Source organism: Antrostomus carolinensis, unplaced genomic scaffold, assembly GCF_000700745.2.
Source record: "Antrostomus carolinensis isolate BGI_N321 unplaced genomic scaffold, ASM70074v2 scaffold20895, whole genome shotgun sequence".
Taxonomy (NCBI): Eukaryota; Metazoa; Chordata; class Aves; order Caprimulgiformes; family Caprimulgidae; genus Antrostomus; species Antrostomus carolinensis.
The window spans coordinates 13,505-34,856 of NW_010314551.1; the positions used below are offsets into that span (position 1 = coordinate 13,505).

The 21,352-nt window shown below is 36.1% G+C and overlaps 1 protein-coding gene across 1 annotated transcript in view; it reads left to right on the plus strand.

Moving 5' to 3' along the window:
• SNX2 (sorting nexin 2) overlaps positions 1-21,078 on the plus strand; it is a 27,352-nt gene extending 6,274 nt beyond the window's left edge. Inside the window, exons 2-14 of the mRNA XM_010167689.1 lie at positions 3,686-3,849; positions 5,163-5,229; positions 5,437-5,480; positions 5,569-5,710; positions 9,043-9,121; positions 11,930-12,005; positions 13,283-13,396; positions 13,625-13,718; positions 15,560-15,765; positions 16,772-16,915; positions 19,654-19,734; positions 19,842-19,913; positions 20,604-21,078. Coding sequence (XP_010165991.1) covers positions 3,686-3,849; positions 5,163-5,229; positions 5,437-5,480; positions 5,569-5,710; positions 9,043-9,121; positions 11,930-12,005; positions 13,283-13,396; positions 13,625-13,718; positions 15,560-15,765; positions 16,772-16,915; positions 19,654-19,734; positions 19,842-19,913; positions 20,604-20,654 — 1,334 coding nt within the window. The 3' untranslated portion in view covers positions 20,655-21,078. The remainder of the gene's footprint in view (positions 1-3,685; positions 3,850-5,162; positions 5,230-5,436; positions 5,481-5,568; positions 5,711-9,042; positions 9,122-11,929; positions 12,006-13,282; positions 13,397-13,624; positions 13,719-15,559; positions 15,766-16,771; positions 16,916-19,653; positions 19,735-19,841; positions 19,914-20,603) is intronic.
• The last annotated feature ends 274 nt before the right edge of the window (positions 21,079-21,352 follow it).

Below are 21,352 nucleotides of genomic sequence, written 5' to 3' on the forward strand. Positions count from 1 at the left end.
CATCAGAACTTCAGCTTAAATACTACTCAAAGACTGTTTTTCTGAGGGGAAAAAATAACTAGAAAGTTAGCACCTGATGTTGTTATATAGACCTTTATATATTTCTTTTTCCCTTCAGAATCTTTTAATACTTGTGTTTTAAACAAAAAGTACATCCTTGTCTCTGTCCTGCTCTGTCCCCTCACCCCCTTCCACTGCCTTTTCCATTTCACTCTTCTAGATTTACATAATGCCTGGGATGCATGCAAACTTGGGGTGAGAGGTAACAGGAGGGAGGGTGGCATAAATTCTACATTCTCCTTCCTAGAAGAACTGACCTACTGCTATCAAACAAACAGATGCTATTTTCTCTGTGTGGGTTCTTCCAGGAAAATAGAAAAGAAGGGCTAGTCAGCAGTAACTTTAAAAATTTGCTCATGCCCAACCAACCTGGGATTGCACAGCTTTAGAAATACTGGTGTGGGTGAATTCTAATGTTGCTGGTCTTGCTGAAAGGAAACCTCATTGCCTTTCCAACTGCTTGTTCCTGCCACGTTCTCTTTTACAGAAATAATGCACCAGCTTAGCAGTATCTTCAGCTGTCTGTGGAACAGTAGCAGGGGGCTAATCCTGGTTGGATTTTATGTGATATACAACCTAGATCAGTTCATGGTACGGTACTAATGGGTCTGTGGATACAAGTCAGCTCGAGAGGACCGCTGGGAAGGAGTGTGCTTCTGTCTCATCTGATAGCACTGCTGCTTTGTTATGTTGATTTCACACTTTTTTCGGGAAGTCATACTTTTATAGGAACAGGAATGTTTTCTCCACTAGTGAAAGTGAGAAATCTGTATGCTTTGAATTGTTTAATGACTTGTTTTATAAGCTTGTCTAAAATTGGGGGGTACAGAGAAGTACTTAGTGGTGATTAATGGTTTGTTTCCCGAACACGTGTTAGAATATAGCTGGTGACAGAAAAAGGAAGAGTTGAAGAGGCATGGCTTTATTTTATATGGTTTTTTAATATTATATCATGTTTTATACATATAACATACTATGTTACATATGTATATATATTTTTTTCTGATAAATGTTTCTGTGAAAGTCATTTGTATAACATATAACCTATATGTTGAATGCTTTTAGCCACCAAAGGAGAGAACTATCTCTTTTCCATGTTTAAATGTTGTTATTCTACCAATTCAAAAGTGTTTTTTGCAATTGCCTCAGTTGCAAAAGCATGACTTCCCACCTGATGTGAGCTTTTGAATTAAAGCTCTCTATTGGTTTAAGATGCAGTATCCTTCCTGTGTTATTTGAGGGCAGGAAGCATCAGCAGGATTCTTCAGAAACATTTAGCAGTAAGAATAAGCAATAGTGGGAAAATAAATCTTTTCAAAGAAACCTTTTAGATAATATTTGTTCATATTAAAAACAGAAAATATAAAAAGGTGCTTTCTTTTAAGTTTAGTTTGGAAGTACAATGAAAATCTTGTAATTTAAAATTAGGAAGAGCATTGCTAGCCGGTTGAAGCAAGTGATCTTGCTCTCTGTTCAGCCCTGGTGAGGCCACACCTTGGGTGCTGAGTCCACATCTGAGCTACCCAATACAAGAGAGGCATGGACGGATTGGAGTGAGTCCAGTACAGGGCCATGAAGATAATTAAGGGCATGAAGCATACAACATGTGAGTAGAGACTGAAGAGAGCAGGGGCTGTTCAGCCTGCAGCAGAGGAGGCTTGGGAGAAGTCATACAATGTGTATAAATAGCTGATGGGAGGGAATGGAGAAGAGGGAAGTAGACTTCTCAGTGTTGCCCACTGGCAGGACAGGAGGCAGTTGGCACACATTGAAATAAAGGTAATACATAAGAAAAAAACATAGTTTGGGGTTTGGTTTTTTTTTTAATGGTAAGGGTGATCAAGCTCTGGCACAGGTTGTACAAGGAGGAGCTGAATTCTCCGTTCTTGATGATGTTCAAAACCCATCTGGATGTGGTCCAGAACAGTTTGCTCTAGCTGACCCTGCCTGAGCAGAGGGGTTAGACTAGATGATCTGCAGAGGTCCTTTCCAGGCTCAGCAGTTCTGCGATATACTCAAGCCAGAACGAGCATGTGCTTCAAACTAGGTTAAGGCATAGTGACCTTGATGTTTGGTTTTTGCTTTATTTTGAGCTTCAATATGAAACAAAATGTAGGCACACGGTCATTTTCATCTCTGAAATACAGATGTGTGGATTTGTTTATTTATGAAAAACATCAAGGATTGACAAAAAAGTGTTTCAGAAGAATGGGAAACAGAATTGACTAACAGAATATCTCTAAGTGGCAGTAGGGATAAAGCTGAGTGGTTTTGATATATTGATTATGAAAGATCATAATATTACTTTTTACAGTAATAAATTATATGGTTCATTGGATGCTATTTCCAGTTCTATTTTTATGTTGCTAGTAGATTACCAGCTGTTCTGGAGAAGCAGACAATCCTACAGGAGATGAAAAGGATACTGGGTTTTTCCTACACGCAATATCACTATTTCACAAATTTCAAAGTTGATTTGGTCTTTAAAACTCCACTTAACTGTTGAGTAAAGACTAGTCATATTCATTATACGCACCAGGCTTTACAAGGTTTTGAGGAAAGATAGCTTATTTTCTTTTGAAAGTTGAGTGGTTCATGTAGACAAAACTTACAAGCACAGCTCTTCCAAACTGCATAGAAAAAAAAAGCCTTTTTGGGAACTGTATAACTCGGAGTGGATCTGGTTTAGTGCTTTTTTTACCTGCTTGTTAAAGTACTTGCCACAGGAAGTCTAGTTTGTAACAAAACTTGAGATCAGTTAGGAAGTCAATTTTGGTATCAAATGACTGTTCTGTGGTCAATATTACCTTTTAAGGAACTAGAATTCTTGAAAGTGCGCATTTAGCAAGAACCACAGCATTAGTTATTTAAACAAGAACAGGAACTTCTCTATACCCAGGAAGTGTGTAGTTTGCCAGTGGTCAAAACCAGTTAGTGGAGGAAAGCATGCAGGGTTTGTAGAGCAGAGATTTACATCCTCTTTTAAGGTAGATGAACTGTCTACAGTCTGAAGGAAGTATTCAGTTTCTGGTGAACTGTTTTAAGCCATAGAGAGACTGAAGATAGCTAGAGACTAAAGATAGTCTTACTAATCAGAATGTCTCACCTGCTGATATTTTTGTTTTACAGGTTGTGGGCTTTTGGCAGTGGCAGGGGTATATTATGGTGGTGTAACTTCATTTAAGATATGACTTGGTCTGCTCAGTTATCAGCCTATATGACTAGGCTATCAGCTGTTGTTCAGAATGCAAAAATTAAAATTGGTACAGGTGCTGAAAAAGACCTGCTTATGTGGTAAAAAAAAAAATAATTAGTTTTCACAATATCCCATGCAGAAATAGATGACTTATCAATTGCAACTACTTTAAAAGACTCTTTAACTAATAGTATATAAAAAAAAATTGCAGTATTAATCTTACTTTAACTCATTATTCACTAGAAGCTCAAATGTCACATCTAGTTTTAGCTATGTGTTGGAAGAAATTATTGGGCACAAATGAATGCTGTTTATTAAATTTATTAAACTTGTATATTTTCATTTTTTAGTGTGCATTTGTTATCTGTGTGATGCATATCCATCTCTGTTGCACAAAATCTTCTTTCCTAACTCAAAATATTTATCTAGAAGCAACAGAAGAAGTTTCACTGGACAGTCCAGAGAGGGATCCAATACTTTCGCCAGAACCTACTCCTGCAATCACTCCTGTAACACCTACTACCTTAGTAGCTCCCAGAATGGAATCGAAAAGCGTAACAGCCCCTGTGATTTTTGACAGATCCAGAGAAGAGGTACGCAGTGAACTTCTAAATTATGGAAATGTCTTGTTTGGTTTTGAAGTCTTTCCTTCTTTTAAAATGACAGTTCCTAAATGTTGACTCACAGGACCATCCTTTGCAAAGGGGAATTATGTAAAAGAAAACCTATTTTGTTTATGTTACATGTAAGTTTAGTATGAATTTGACTCATGAAAATACCATAACAATTCACTACTTAGGTGATTATTTTGGAGATCTGTAGTGATAGGAGTAAGACCTCTAAAGTCATTCCTTCAGAATAGGTATTGTAAAAGTCTATATAGGAGCAAGCCGTGAGCTTGATACAGGAGAAACGTTGATGATGTATAACTCCTCTTCCTAGCATGTTACGAGTTTTGACTTGGATTTCTGAAGCTGTTGTTAATGAGGAAATGGAGGAAGCAGTCATTAGCATTATCCTGCACGCTAACAAACAGCCGAGGCTAATGGTAGTTTTAACATTGTTATGTACATTTGGTGTTCCATTCAAAGCCTGCACAGTGCTGAATACCATTCATTCTGGAGTGTTGTCTTGCTAGACAGTGCTTCTGCTGAAAGAATTTGCAAACAAGACTTACCTGTGACTCGATGATGGCTGCTTCCCCGGATACCACAAGATGGCATTTTACTCTGATTTTTTCCACCTTCAGCCCTGGTACACTGTACCTTCTGCCATGGTGTTTCTTAAGATCTCTGTTTTTATCAAAATTATGTATATTACATGAAAGATAATGAAATTCTGCATGATTAGAGCTCAGACAAGTATCAGAAAAGTCTCTTTTACTTTTCCCTTCCCAAGCTCTTCTGCTACAGATAACATTAATGAAAATGAATATCTGAAGAGAGGAATATTTTATTAGAGGCATACAGAAACATCACAAATTGGAGTGGTTTTTGAACCATAGTTATCTGCTGGCATTGGAAGAGATGCAATGAGCATACCCCTAAAATAAATTTTTACTAAAAATTTTGAAGCCAACAAGTCCTGAAAAGAGCCTGCCATGCTAAAAGCTTTTGCAGGAAGGTTTAAAATTAAAAAGTCATAAAATCACTTAGGTTGCAAAAGACCTTTGAGGTCATCAGGTCCAACTATAAACCTAACACTGCCAAGTTCACCACATTAATTCCATTGTAGTGACAATCAGTGTTAGAAATTACATTCACTTGACACTGGATGATGGGTCTGGAAGGGTTTTTTACTTATACAAGCGTAATGACTTCTCCTCCTCCTTCCTCTATACCTTTATTCTTGTAACCATACATAATATGAACACACATATGTTAAATATGGCATATCTTTTTCCTAGATTGAAGAGGAAGCAAATGGAGATTTGTTTGATATAGAGATCAATGTATCGGACCCAGAGAAAGTTGGTAAGTTCCTTGAGCCTCGTAAGTCAGATGGTGGAGTGTCTTATCCCTCAAAGACTGTTCTGAGATTTTAGCATGATTTCTTATTCAGTTATCTTTGGAGGTTTTAGTATCTAAATGGAAAGCTATTTATTGTGTATTTTGGAATAAAAAGTGTGTGGAAGTATTAAAATAACTTGCCCTAGGATAAGTATCTTAATTTTTTTACAGGAGATGGCATGAATGCTTATATGGCATACAGAGTAACAACAAAGGTAACTAGTGCAACAATATTTGCAGATAATTGAATCATAGCTGAGTAGATGGATCAGTAATTCATAACAACTTTTTTTTTTTTTTAAGACTTCACTTTCTATGTTCCACAAAAATGAATTCTTTGTTAAAAGAAGATTCAGTGATTTTCTTGGCTTGCACAGCAAGTTAGCAACAAAGTACATGCATATTGGTTACATTGTGCCTCCAGCTCCAGAAAAAAGTATTGTAGGTAAGTGTAGTTCCTGTAAAGTTGGATTTAAGCTTGTCATTTACTGTAATACAAATAAATTACTTTAATACCTGTTGGACTTGCAAAATGAATATTTTTCTGCACAAATATTACTTACTGCTTATCAGGATGTCCAAACTATTAAATATTCTTCCTGTTCTGTATTTTTAAAAAGTTCATGTAAGATTGGAAAGATATGTACTGGCCTCTTCCTAACTCAGACCAGTGTTGATAATAAGAAGGACGTTTGTCTTAATACATGGCCTTCTGTTTCTTATCTATCATTCTTTCTTCACTGTTGCCCTTTAAGAGCTGATTAGTCTATCAAAACAAAGATGTTAAATGAAGGTTTATTTTTAACTGTGCTGTTATCAGTTGCCTGCAATATACAGAGCTTCATACATACTCTACCTCTCTAATGCTTCAGTCTGTTTCTTTTGGTCATGGTGGGCGCTAAAACCTCTAGCTAATTCTTCAAAGTTCTAATTCAGAAAACACTTTTGAGAGATGATAATCTTCATGAATGCTTTGAAGGATCAGATCTTTTCTTCATGAACTAAGAAACATGTCTGATGCATTGAAGCAACTTCAGTTTCATGAGCTCTAAGCAGTTGAGGTTCTTCCAAAATAACTAAATATTTAAAAGAGTAAAAACTGTTGAAGTCTTTTGACTTACCCGCATAAATAAGTGATTGGACTCTAGAATTCTGTTTGATCTGTAGGAAATGGCAGGACTTGTTTTTTCAGTAGTTTGGTATGTAAAGCTAATCAGAGTACCAGCTTTTCACAGAAGTAGGAATAGGCAGACTGAGTAGAAGGAGGGAGCAGAAAGCTTGGGAAAATCGTGCTTTGAGTTCTGTGGAAAAGCATTGCATTTTTCAGTCTGTAAGTTTGAAAATTTGATCTGAATATTTAGTAGTTCTTGAAAATAATATATGATTCTGTAATAACCAGTTTTTCATATTACAAAAATAAGTTTCATTACAAATGCTAACAGGGCTTATAAAGATGGAATGAAGCTTCTAGTCACATCCTTTGGATGATAAAACATTTAAGGCATTTATGACAGTGTGCAATTACATGGAAATGTAGTCCTTCCTTGCATCACAGTCGAATTCATCTGTAAGACAAAGCTTGGTCTAGATTTGAGGTACCACTTGAACAAAACCAAGATAAGTATTGATACACCCGGAACTGTGTAAAATGGTGGGACTTACTACAGTGTTAGCAAGCACTGGCTGCCACTTAAGATCCTTGTACAGACTTCGTTAAGCTTCAGATAAGTTGGGAAAACTCATAAACTCTCTAGGACATTTTCTGAAGAGCATGAAAGTCCTGCTTTAGACTTGGACTTCATTGTACGGGTGGTATTTAGTTTTATCCAAAAATATATAGTCCATAGATATCTAACTATGGAGGAAAGAAGGGATTATAGGCTGATTTAAAATGAGGTATCTTAAAGCAGAGAGCTGGCGAAACAGCTGAAAGTAGGATGAAATACTGTGTTTACATCATGTGTATTTATTTTTAAAATCTTAATATGAAATATCATACATCCAGTGTTATGCAGTGTGTATTGTACAAAAGCCCTTGTCTGTTAATTCTGCTACATTGTTAATGCCTGGAGTTTTAAGGTCCAACTTTATTTTGGTGATAGGTGGGAGGGACTGGCACTTCAGACCTTAGCCACAAATTCATGTGGTCAATTACTGACTGAACAGGATAAAACCAAATCAGTGGTGGGCTGAAGTTGGACATTCATCCAAACTGCTTCACTACTTACGTATGTGTGTTGGAAAATAATGTTTTCTGGTTTTCAGAAAACAATCTTGTAAGTCATGAATCCTTTCCTGTGAAGGATTAGAGGCTACAGAAGCTGCCTTTACACTTGCATTTAAGCAAACTTATATTAGCAGAGAAAGCAACCTGACATGATATCTGGAAATAACTGTCAATATAACAAGTTAGAAATTCCTCATATTGATCATTTGATTACATATTCAATTTTTTCCCTGTGAACTTGTGTTGCTATCAAATGTGAAGGATCTTTTGTATTAAACTGCAGGATTTTATGCTTTCTGCAGTTAAATATTAATGAATAGTAATACTCTAATGCAAAAAGATGAGGCATGTGAGTTGCCTCACTTTTCTTTGAATGCTTTAATCCTTGTACTTAGACATAATCAATTTTACAGATAAATTTATGGATTGACAGTTATGCTACACTGTGTAGTATACCTTTGAAAAAAATGCCAATTGGATTTATTTTCATCATGTTACAGACAAGGGAAAAACTAAGGCTTCACTGAAAGGTTAAGGGTCCCTCCTTGTTCCTGTAAGGATGCTGTTTGTGCCCTCCGTGGGTTACTGTGTGAAACTTCTAAAGCCAGAAGGGAGATCGGGTGAGGAACAACTTTGGGAACTGTTGACCTGGCAGGTCACAGAGTACATATTCAGAATCTCACACTTAGAATTTCTAGTTGGAGAAGCACGGAATTAACAGAGCAGAAATACACTACAGGTAGAAATAAAATGTTTGGACTGTATCATGACATACCTCTCCTGTGTTTTTGGAATTAAGAGTAATTATGAATGTTCACGGTGTTCTTGGTAGGACTCAGGTTCCTAAACTCTCTGAGTTTAGGGTCGTTATCACGAAAAATATTGACCTCAGTCTTACAGTTTTAGAGATCTTCTGTTGCTGAGGTTGAATATATTCCCATACAACAATACATCAGTTCCACCTTTCATAGTTTTTTGGCTACTCTTGACTTGGGCAGAAGAAGTGTCATACAGCAGAGTCAAGGTGCATGCATTTTATTCTGCTAATTTTATTCTTCATTCAGTTTGTAGTTGTTCATGCGCTTCAGAATTTTCAGAGCTGGTTAGTTTGCCTGAGTTGACTAAAAAACTGTTATTTTTGGAACTTGGGGGTGGGGGGCGGGGGGGAAGAAATAACTTACTGGTAATGAGCTTACCAATAAATAGGCTTATAACCTGAGAATTTTTTTCCTATTCTGCTTTATTTGTTTAACTGTTTTCTTCTCCTGAACATGAATGACCATTAAGACTCTGATCTTCATTTAGATTATCTTCATAAATGCAAATTAAACTAGTTTTGACTTCTAGTTGCATGAAATTGCATATTTCAGAGCTGCTTCCACAAAACCGTGCAGCCTGCAGTGTTGATGTTTTTCCTGTTCCTGTGTAGTGTTTTTCATTGTAATTTGACTTAAATACATAAACTTAATTGAGCTTTATCTTATAATCACATTGGTTATGTTAATAATTTTTTGTGATAAAATATCATTATGATGCCATTTTCTTCAAAGGCATGACCAAGGTTAAAGTAGGCAAGGAAGATTCTTCATCTACTGAATTTGTAGAGAAAAGAAGAGCAGCTCTAGAAAGGTAATGTATGTATCTAACTAAAACTTGATTAAACTCAGAATGACTTGTAATATACTACATGGGCTCTGCAGTTGCGGTCCAGCCCATCTGTACTTAGATGGATTCTGGAGGCTGTATGCAGCTGCCAAATTTTTGTGTAGAAATGGAATCATTCTTATTAATAATGGAGACTGTAGCCTTATTCATAGAGAGGATCATAACTAACTCTTTTCAAACTGGTTGGTGCTTAAAAATTGAGATTTCAGAGATCCAGTGAGTAAAACCCTATTAGCTTACTAAGGCATTTTGGGTTTAAGGAATTCACGCCTTCAGCATATTTGTTCCATAGAAATACAACTGTTGGGCACGGAGGTGGATGAAGGAGACCCTTAGTCACTTGAAAGTAAAATGGCCTTATGATGATTTACAGCACATTGATGTGACTAGCAGAATTTTGGTGTAAGAGATATTGTATCTCTATCACCCTCACTGTGATGGTTTAACTTAGCTGGCAGCCAACCAAGACACAGCCACTCGCAGCCCCCTTCCCCCCCCCCCAGGGAATCGGGGAGAGAATTGGAGGGGTAAAGGTGGGGAGACTTGTAGGTTGAGATAAGAACAATTTAATAATTAGAGTAAAAATAAAATTAAAATAATAAGAATAGTATTATCTCACTTGGAGCGGAACTATGAAACATGTTCTGGTTATACAAGTCTGTTGCTAAAGGAGTGGTGCTGTGAGATGCAAAGACTTGGAATGACAGCCAGGATTAGAGTAATTTGGCTTAGATAGCTGAACAGATACTTCCACACAACTTCAGGCCTCTGTTTGTAATAGAGATGATTAGTTTCCCCCTTTGTTGCTTACTTGAACAACAGAAGTAGGATTAGAAAAAGTTTAATTCACAAGCTTGTCTGCATGCTGCTTTTTCATTTGTTTGTTAAAGGAGTTACACTAGTGTATCACTTCTAGTGGAGGTTGAGCAGTCCTCCCATACTGGGGAATGGAGTCCTCTGGATTTTTGACAATGTTGGGAAGGCTTCACAGTATACTCCTTTGTTTTTTTCAGAAAGACTATGAATACCTTATCCTGGCAAGGAGCAACTTTACCTGTCTTCTCCTTTCAGAATCAAAAGATTACCTACCTGCCAAGGTGTTCAAATGATATTGAAAGGCAGTGATTCTGTTGCTCTTGCCTAAACCTGAGGAAAACATGTTAATGTTCCCCAGAAAGTCAGACCAAAGAAATCTTGAGTTTCCTCTTTTTTGAACTAAGAACTCTGGAGAAAGTGGGCTGGAAAGCAATGTACCTTGTTAGCTGAGTTCACTAAAATTTATGCCTTAGAATAGTGAATTTACATACTCCAAGTCTACCTGCCTCAAGCACATTGCCAGTTGTCTTCAGTGAAAATGTTAGAATCTCCCTTGGACTAAGGTCTATTCTCTAACAACAGATTTCTAAAGAAGAATCTCTTTGGTTGCTTGCCACATTGACTTTAACATGTACTTACTACCAAGTATAGAACAAGCAAGGAAAATGTGATCAATCTAATGTATAAAATAGTTTCGTTGCACCCTTAGCTTCTTTAGGAAGCAAAGTCAGGATCTGCTGGCTATACCTAATGGAGGATGGAAAAAACACATTACATTTACAATATCAATATGCTCGGACTTTCAGTTAAAAGTCCCAGCCCACATCAATTTCTAGGACACATTCTAAGCAATTTGTGAACATAACGGGGCTGTTCTGGTACTCTGCAGCTGAGACTTGAGCAAAACGAAAGCTTTGCAGAAAGTAGACTGTGCTGCTGTTAATGTTCTGTCATTGCATGTTGACTGGCAATAACACATACTTTATTATATCCCCGTGATCTTTTGAGGTACTGAATTGCTGTAAAGCATTAATGTAAACATAAAATGCTTTCTGTTAATACGTAATGTTAATTATGACAAACTTGCAGCACTTCTTAGGGGAAAAATACTGTTGAAATTCCTCTCTTTAACCCGTATTTGTTCAATCAACAGTTTTTAGATCTAAGCAGAACTGCTTTTTTTTTTTTTTTTGGTGGATGAGTCCTTTAGAACTAATATGGGTTGAAGGCTTTAGTCTAGCCAGCAAATAAATAATTCATACCTAAAACATAATCAGCTCACTTCTCCAAGATTTCCTTTAATTCTAAAATAAGTCAGCCAGAATTATCTGTAACAGAAAGTCTGTCTGCTGCACTGTGCAAGCGTGTTTAAACAAGCTCATTTTTTTTTTTTCTGGCATGAATTGGCTGTAACTAGAGGAGGAGGACTTCACTCAGCTGTTGAAAATACAGAGTATAATATTTTACTGCTGTGCAACATACAGTTATGACAAGTCCACCTTAAGGCACTTCTGGTGTAAACGAACTATATGGGAAACCACTGCCCACAACTTTGGTCTGTTATGCTGTGGTCTGGAGTGAACGGGGCTGCATTACTTCCAGTCAGAAGTTCCACATTTGGTGGCAGCCTTACTGGAGTAAGTGAGTGTTTTGGCAGCTTGGTGGTCCTAGCTTGTAAGTCTGTGTACGACTTAGCCTACGTGTTGTTCGCGGAAGGTGACAGAATGCATAAATATGTTTTGAAGAGTCAGCAGAGGCAAAGGATTGAAGGGACATGGAGACTGAACTATCACCTAACCCTTTAGAGATGACTTTTAAAGTGTTCAAGCCCAGTTAGACAATGAGGGAGGTTGTGTCCTGCATTGTGTGCATTCTTTAGATGAAGGACACTTTCCAATGTTGTCAGACACATTACGTCTGTTTTCTTATCTAATATTTTAATTTTTAAAATCACAGGTATCTACAACGAACAGTAAAACACCCAACCTTGTTACAGGATCCAGATTTAAGACAGTTCTTGGAAAGTTCCGAGGTATTTAAGTTCTTTAAGTTCTTCTATTTGTTTCTAGATATGGTAACCTAGAAAGCAATATATTCTCTTTATATTGAGACCTTATCCCCTAAATTCATATGCAATCAAACTGGATTGTACCCTTCAGGGGACAGAATGGCAGAGGCTGCTTAGGTAAAGGTGTGCCTCTGCCTCTGATAAAACTTCAGAGTGGTAGTGACCAAAAGCTATTTGCTGTTCAGTGGCTTCTCAAGTGAGTTGGTCTGTCCAGTTCTCAGTGAAGCTTGTTGTACATGGTGAAAATCCATAATTTATGTTACTGATTGTTAAATAAGATCAAGAATTAAACTGGCTTGAAAGCAGCTCTCTTGGCTCTGGAAGTCCACCTTGAGGTGTATTGGTAGGATAATGTGAAAACGCTAGCAATGCTGCTGACCAGGCTAGATGTTTTGTGAATGGAGGACTTCAGTCACCTGTGTTACTGTTCTGGCACCTTTCACATTATTAAGTGTATTGTTACAGATACATAACATCTCTTTATAAATGCGCATAGTGGATTCACTGTAATACTGAACTGTCTTGTGACCAATGTCAATATCTTAGTTATACTAATAAGTCACAGAGACCTCACTACTGACAAAAGCATCATTGATAGATAGCTTACACTGGATTTGTCAATGCTGCTGATAGACAAAGCATCACATGAAGGGTAAATGGTCTGACATAGAGGCCACCTTGTATGGCATACTCAGACTAACCTGAATAATAATATTAATTAAATTTAAAGTTTGTTAACTTACCCCTGAGAATTTCTGAGTACCAGTTCTCTTGATACGCATGAGGTATGTTTTGAAATCTGACCTATATTGAAAAGCAAAAAGACATCAACCTTTTGTAATCAGCACACAGTGCAAATTTTGCAATACAATTAAACGTTTTACATAATTTCTTCTGTCTAATTTGTTTTAAATCGAAGCTTTTCTGTTCCTATAGTGGCAGTTTGTTCTCTGTAGTGTATAGGTGGCTAGTTAGGACCTTTGGCTAGTTCATAATAACTTTGGACAAGTGGGTTGTTTGTTCCATTTAAATGTAAAGATGTAGAAGAAAAGTAAATAGTCTGTATTTTTAAGTTTTCCTCCTGAGAATGTAAAAGTAGTAAATCTGAGAAATTAGATTCCAGTATATTGAAACACATAGGAGTAAAGAAAACACTATATCCTTTTCTTTCCCCCTTGTGCCCAGTTAAACCTCTATCCTTTTAACCAGTCTGTTTGCCCTTATTTGTCATTCAATTCCAGCTGCCGAGAGCAGTTAATACCCAGGCTCTGAGTGGAGCAGGAATATTGAGGATGGTGAACAAGGCTGCCGACGCTGTCAACAAAATGACAATCAAGATGAATGAATCGGATGCAGTAAGAGCTGATTTTTTCGGCTTGAATAATGAAATGAATTAATGAGCCTCAACAATTGCATTTTAAAGCTGTAGAAGTAGAAAATGGGTTATTAATTTGTTTATTGGCTTGAATTCTTAGTTGCATCAGTTGACCACCCTGGCAGTACGTGGATAATTTGCTTCTTTAAAACCAGAAATGTTGTTGGTAATCTAATTTGTAATGCCTGACTCTTTCATCTTTTGTCAGTGGTTTGAAGAAAAACAGCAGCAATTTGAAAATCTTGATCAGCAGCTTAGGAAACTTCATGCCAGTGTTGAAGCATTAGTCTGCCACAGAAAAGGTAACTTTACTTTTATGTGTCTGCCTGAGCTGAAGTGCTTAGAACTTTAGGAAAGAGCAAGGAAACAAGAGCTCAGTGTGTCAAAACTCTTAGCTAATTAGTAGAGTTATACAATGTATTTTGATATAAAAATCTTGTAATTGTACCTTTTAGTTTAAACTGCTCTATCATTTTTTAGACCTGTTTCTAATCTTAATTTTAACCACAGTATCTGTCATTCCTAAACTTGCAATATTGATTTAGCATAATTTTTTTTTTTTTTCAGAGATTCCATACCATACCTAGCAAGTTATTCTACTACAGTAGACATCCATAAATGTATCTCTAGGTCTCATGGCAAGAGTCATTTCCTTTTGAACAAAAAGTGGCTGCATAAATCCATTTAAATATCTTTTGGTTCAGTATTGCTCTGTTAACTGAGTTTAGGCTTTTAAACAGGAATTTACTATTCTTAATGTGGTCCACATAATCATACATCATCAAGCTACTGTTAAAGTAAATTTTCTGGAAAGATAAGTAGTCTTAGAATATCAGCTTTTGGCTTACTTATTTTAGAGAGCAGCAAAGCCTGTAAGTTTATATCTTAACCACTTGTGCTGCTGTTTTGTCAAAAAATGCTTTCTGTCAGATGATTTAAAAAAAAACCCACACAACAAAAAACAACAACAAAAACTCACTAAAACTTCGATTTGTAGTTCAAGGAAGACCATAAATATACTTTCTGACACTACTGTATTATGTTAAAATACAGGGTCACCTTTCAGCTTTACACTTTCAAAAGTAGTGCAAGTGTCGTAAGTTGCTTTCTCATAACTCTGTCAGGAATTACTCTCAGTAGTAAAAAATCTTTGGCCAGATGTCCTCACACCTAAAGAGTATTTTAAGAAGTAATGGAAAATCAAAGTGTTTGTTTACTGTTGATTTGACACCTGCTCATTGATTTGAAGAAGTGTTTGATTTAATTTTTTTTTTTAGACAGTTGTGTTTAAATTATAAGAGTTTTAAATATCTGAAGACATTTTCCTTCTACAAACATTTCTGGTGTTCTGATGATTCCGCAGAAGCACTACAGTTGCAAACAAACCCGCACTTTTAATCCAGAAGTAATTTGGATTAAACATTTGTTCAAAGATCTTTCACAGGACTCAACTTTGTACAGGATGACTTACATGGGATTTGATGAGACAATTGCCTTAGTATTTGTTAATAAACAGGCTCAAAACTTTACCTTCTTAGATGCCAGCCATGCTGGAATGTGGTGGTGTTTGTTTGTTTGTTTGTTTTCTTTTAATTCATGTCAGAATATGGCAATACATTACAGTATGTACAGTTAAAGGTATGTTAGTCAATAAAATAGTCCAACAAAAATAAATTCCATTCATGGGGGTGGTGGTTTTTTGAAATAGTTGGGTTTTTTTTCCCACTCTGAACTGCACGGAACAGCTGTGCTATAGACTTCTTCAAATTGTTTTGAATTTGCTCCGTAGGTGACTTGGCTTTTATCTAGTGGGCTTGCATTTTCTCTGAACTAGGCAGCTGGATAATACCAAAATGACAGTTTTTTCCCTATCTTTTGATATACATAGTAAGCATGCCATTAGCAAAATAGCTCAGCAAAACACTGATGGAGAGTGTTTTTGTGCAGGATTTCTTCTACTAAATGTAGTTTAATTGTGATCTGCTTGTGTATTTTATCATGAGCTTTAGGAAATAGAGCTTATATTTTCCAGTTGGTGAAGTTAGGGTTGAAATAGGGGAGAGGTCTCTGCTCCACTGATCTACGCTTCAGAGTAATATAACAAATTAACTACATTGTACTGAACATTACTCCTGTATTTCAGAGCTTTCAGCCAACACAGCTGCCTTTGCTAAAAGTGCTGCCATGTTAGGTAACTCTGAGGACCACACTGCTCTATCTAGAGCTTTGTCTCAACTTGCAGAGGTTGAGGAAAAGATAGATCAATTGCATCAAGAACAAGCTTTTGCTGATTTCTATGTGTTTTCGGAACTGCTTGGGGATTACATTCGTCTCATTGCTGCAGTAAAAGTGAGTACTACTAGGAAAAATTCTGATTTTTGTGTATAAAGTCACATTCCTCAACTTGTAGATCTAGGGTAAATTAATGTGTGCATTTGCACACATCGTAACATAGTTAAGACTAAGTTTTTGCCTGAAGTTCTAGTTGAGTAAAATGAATGCACCCATGATCAGTTATTCCAATGATAGAAATGGTTGAGATCAAAAAGGGGAATGGATTAATAAGATCCAGACAAAATGTGAATGGTGAACATCATCTACTTTGAGCAGTATTAATTGTGTACAGTATTTGGGGATACCATACACTACCGTGTCTAACTATACTGTGCTTGTTTCTTTCCGGTTACTTATTTTTACAGTATGCTCATGAATTTTCAGGAACCTAATCTGGCCATATTTGGTAGATAGTCAATAGTTCCTGTAAATAAGAAACAAATACAATTTGTGGATCTGTATCTCATTAAAGAAAACTTTCAGTTTTGGTGTAAGTCATGCATAATTAGGTTTTGACATGGGAAGGGGTATCTATGAATTTTATCCAGAAACATATTTGAACTTGCCAGGTTGTTGGGAGAATTGTTTTTTCTTTTTTTTCAATGTGTATACTTCAATTCTGCTACCTTAGTCCATTGCTAACAAAAATGTATTGCTGAATATGCACGTAATCCATTTGGCTGAGAAGTTCGGTAGGATCTGCATTGAGAGAAGCATTTGCATAACAGAGCACTTTGTCATGGTTTTTCTGGTAGTGTTTTGATGAAATGAGGAACATAAAATGGTTTGGGGAGCTAAAGTCTCTGCTCTGAAAAAGATTCTGGAATACCCTGTTATTTGTGGAAAGTATTGAGCAGTGCAACCATGCTGTCAAATGAAATGCAAGAAGACATGGTAGAGTGAGGTTTCTTTGAGTATACTTGTTCTAGTTTTATCCAGAATTGCCTTTTCCTTAATACTTTCCAGAACTTAAATAGCTATAACAATTCCAGTTGTTTAATAAATCTGTCTCTCCTTACAGGGTGTGTTTGATCATCGGATGAAATGCTGGCAGAAGTGGCAAGATGCTCAGGTCACTTTACAAAAAAAACGTGAAGCTGAAGCAAAGCTCCAACTTGCCAACAAACCTGATAAATTGCAGCAAGCTAAAGATGAGATAAAAGAGGTAATGTTATCAAACTTTATTTTGGAGGTCAGATTTCTGCATTAACTCATTCATTCTGCATTAATGCACTACTTTATACCATTTTTATTTACAAATCACTTACTCATTTGCTGTTTTCCATATTTACTGAAATTGTTAAAAAGAATTTATTTAAAATATTAAACGTGCGCAATTGTTACTCATTGTAAGATCTGTAAGGCAGTTAATCCTGTCTCTACAGAGTCTGGGAGATGGGAGGAGGGGAATGTGGAAAAGTTAAATAATGCTTTTAACTGTTAACAGATCACTCAGGTAGGCAGAGGAGCATCTCTTGGCTTCTAAAGCTAAAATCCAGCTAAGATGACTAATAGAGAACTGTTCCCATGTTTTGCTTAATTATGCAGCATATCTACCCATATATATATATATATATGTATGTATATATGGTGTAATTTCAGTAAAAATAAATCTTAACATGTTGAAGTGTCATAATTTATACACTTTTTCTATCATGCTTCACTAAGGAAATTGAAGAGGTAGGACAACTTAATTATTTAACATTAATGCATTCTAATTATGCACCAGTGTTCTTCCATTAAATAATGGGAGAACATCACTGCAGATTTCAAGCTCTCTTACACAGTTACTTTGTTTGACTTCCTCATTGGTCACTAATCATGTGCTGTTTTGTTCTTTCTGCCCTTCAGTATATTTTGCATATGGTGTTGAAGTTACTCATTAACTTGGCTTTCTTTTTCTTAAAAAAGGCCTTTGTTTACTGGGAAAACTTAGTGTCACTCTTGTGTGACCACATTCTTCCTGGTTGCCTCTCTTGATGCCACCCATCCATCCACAATACAAGTGAGCTGGAACTCCTTGTCGAAAATACTTCCTGAGTATTGGAAGCAGTAGGAAATATCCAGTGATCCTTTCTCAGTCCCAATATTAAAATAATTAATTATGTTGTTCCTGAAGGATTTATTTTTCTTATTTTATTGGATGATTAGAGAAGGTTGTTAGTAAATCCACATTTTGAATGTGCTGATCAAAAGTTATTGCTGCCATTGAAATATGTTCTGAGTTGCTGAATTCTGTAATAGTAGTCCTTCTGGCAGAGAAATTGTGAAGTAGAATCCTACACAGCTTGAGGTTCATCCATGACTCAGTTGCTTTTTGCAGATAAAAGGCCAAAGAATAGTCCTAGAATACCTTACTGAATAAAGAGAAGTTTCTCCTTGTCAGAAACTGTAAGATGGCAGACTGTTATCCAGTGATAATTCGTATAGGACCTGAGATTTGGGCATGATGAAATTGGGTTGTTGGATCCATAAAGCCTGTAGAGGGTTTCACTCAAGTCTCAGGCACCTCTAGTTGCTGTGGCAGGAAGGCACAGGCAGTCTTAATCTACCTCTTCCTTGTCTGACTTTTGTATTATTTCAGTTATTAGATAACTCTTGAGGCTGTTCTTCCGTGAAGGACATCCTGTTATGACTTAATTGCATAGCTTCATAATGTGCATCTGAAAAGGCAATAAGGTGACTTTGAATAAATATAAACTAAAAATATAAATACGTAGATATTTATTGGAACATAGATGATGTTCATCTTATGTCACAATAGTAACTTGATGCTGTACCACAAAATGGTTTTGTGACTAAATAGTGCCACTGGATTGCTAACAGGAATATGCTGTATTGAAGTATGTTGCTTCCCTGCTGCCTTCTTCTGAGGAAGACAAGTGTTGCTGGATATATTGGCACCCATGACTCAGTTGATATCTTGCAATGAACAGATAAAGCTGTATTTAAACTATCTGTTAGCCTGCATGTGTCTGTGTGAGGCTGATAGCTTTTTTTCATACTATATGTACACAGCTAGCTCAATTTAACAATATAATAGGTGTGTAAAAGCAGCTATAAGGTAATGTAGATTGATGATGATCTCTTATTGTGTAGCTGGATATCTTTTCACATAAACTAAGGAGAAATATAACCTGGTGTCATATATTGTTATCTGAATGCCACACTCCCAATATGGCAAAACCCCACAAGCAACACCACTTTCTCTGAATTTTCCTTTTGTGATCTTCTTACCTGCAATAACTTTTCTACTCATGCTTTCTATTAAAACAGTTGCCACTGAACAAGAACGCATGTGCTTTGGCTTGCCTAAGCAACATGTGTTCTGACTAGAAAGCAAATAAACACATCCTCAATAGCTTGTCATCTGCAACAGAAGTATGATAGAGATAACCATATATACTTGACCAAAGGCAGAGATCAAGGTTTAATAATCTCTCCTGGGATTAGTAGAGTACAGGAAACTAACTTCTGAGACTCACACTTGATTGGACAAATAGTCACAGAAATCTTACAGGATTAGATTTCTTTTATAGCAGTGTTCGTAAACGGAATAGTGGGTGAAGCTTTGGAAAGCCTTTTTTTTTTTCCTAAATAATCTTTAAAAAAATGTTATTAAGCATTCCTTAATAGCAATACTAAGATGTTTTTACATTTCACATACAGATAGCATTACTTTAGAGATACCATTGTTTTCACTGATCTGATTACATCCTTTTATACAAATTGTTACTTTGAAATTGTTATTGTAAGACTTTCCCTTAAGTATGAAAAAAAAAGAAAAAGGTCCTTTACAGCTCTTGAGTGACTATCACTAATATACAAAAAAAAAAAGTTCAGGTACTGTTAGACTGAATGGACAACACAAAGTCTTATCTCTGCATGTCTTTCCTTTGCCAGTGGGAAACAAAAGTTCAGCAAGGGGAAAAAGATTTTGAACAGATCTCCAAAACCATTCGCAAGGAAGTGGGAAGATTTGAGGCACGTATAATTTTGTCCAAGTAAATGACAGTTTTACTTTAGAGAATATTGACAGTCCAAGTAAAATTCGTTAAGAGGTTAATATGCCATAATTTATTTATTAACAGAAGGAACGAGTGAAAGACTTTAAAACTGTTATTATCAAGTACTTAGAGTCATTAGTGCAAACACAACAGCAGGTAAGATAAATTTCAATTTTTGTACAAGTTAATATTTAATACGTTCCATATTAGGTTAGTTAAAAAAAATATAGGCTTTAAGTGTAGCAGTTTCTAAAACATAAATAACTACTTCCAGTCTGTATTGTATTGGAGAATAACATAGTGATTGCAGTTTCCCAGCTATTGCTATGCTTCCTTGCACAGCTCTTAATTCAGAGAAGGAAGGGAGAAGCTCCCTTAGGGATATGGGCAAGGGGGAGGGTCTTGTCTTCTCCTTCTGAAATTGAAATAATACTTTCACTAATAGACTGGAGTAAATTGTAATGAATATGTACTTAGGCTTACTGAAGAGACTTGAATCCTTTATTTATTCTGGGAATATAACCCAGCTTTGTTTAATTAAAAAAAAAAAAAGTGGTACCCTCTAGAGGGAAGAACAGCAAACTGAGCTTGCAAACAAATTCTGTGTAAATGTATTCTGTAGCATTGTGTTCATTGTGTGGTAACAACTCTGTTGTTCTGAGCAGATTTGCAAGTATTTATTACTTGTATTTTTTCTTGCATTATGTAATAAGGTGAATGGATAATATGAAGCACCTATGTTCTTACTTTGTCCAGTGCAGATGAGTTTACCACAAGAGGAGCAAGGTGTGTATGTTTTCCAACATTTCGTTCTTAATACTGAGTGTTTTTTTCCTTCTCTTCAAGCTAATAAAATACTGGGAGGCATTCCTACCTGAAGCCAAAGCCATCGCCTAAAAGAAGAATATTCCAAATGACAAGATAACTCTGGATGTTTGTCCTGGATAAAAGTAAATTCCACAGAGAAATCACCTTAAATCATCCAAATAAACCACTATGAATTAACATGTGGCTTTTTTTATATACTACAGCATTTTATTAACAAGCTGCATGTCCTGACCCTCTTTGAAGTGGACTGTGGCATGATGTTCTGCAATACATTGCTGAATTGAACACTATTGTGTCTTAATACTTGCACTAAAATGTGCACTGCAAGGCCAGAAAGCTGATATTTTTGTTCTTTACAATACTATGTTCTGTAATACGTTGACTTGATCTTTATGAAACAAATTTGATTGCATTGATTAATGTTCACTTAAACATTCCTATACAAAAACATGGTTTTGTGATTACAATAATAAAGGGATGTACCTTACAAAACATTGAACACTGATTTTGTGTCTGTAGATATTTACTGGTGTTCTTAGAAGCAGCATTTAGAACAAATTGAGATTATATTAAAGGCAAAAAAAATTTAGTAAAGAATGCTGGAGATAGTATTAAAGATGCATAAACAAGTATTTGTGGTAAACTATTCTGTTTTTTATTTCTGAATCTCTTCATTACAGGTATTCCTTTCACCTGACTTTATTACTGCCTTGATAAACTATAATGTGTCAAAAGACTGATGCTTAGGCATCAGATAGGCATAAACT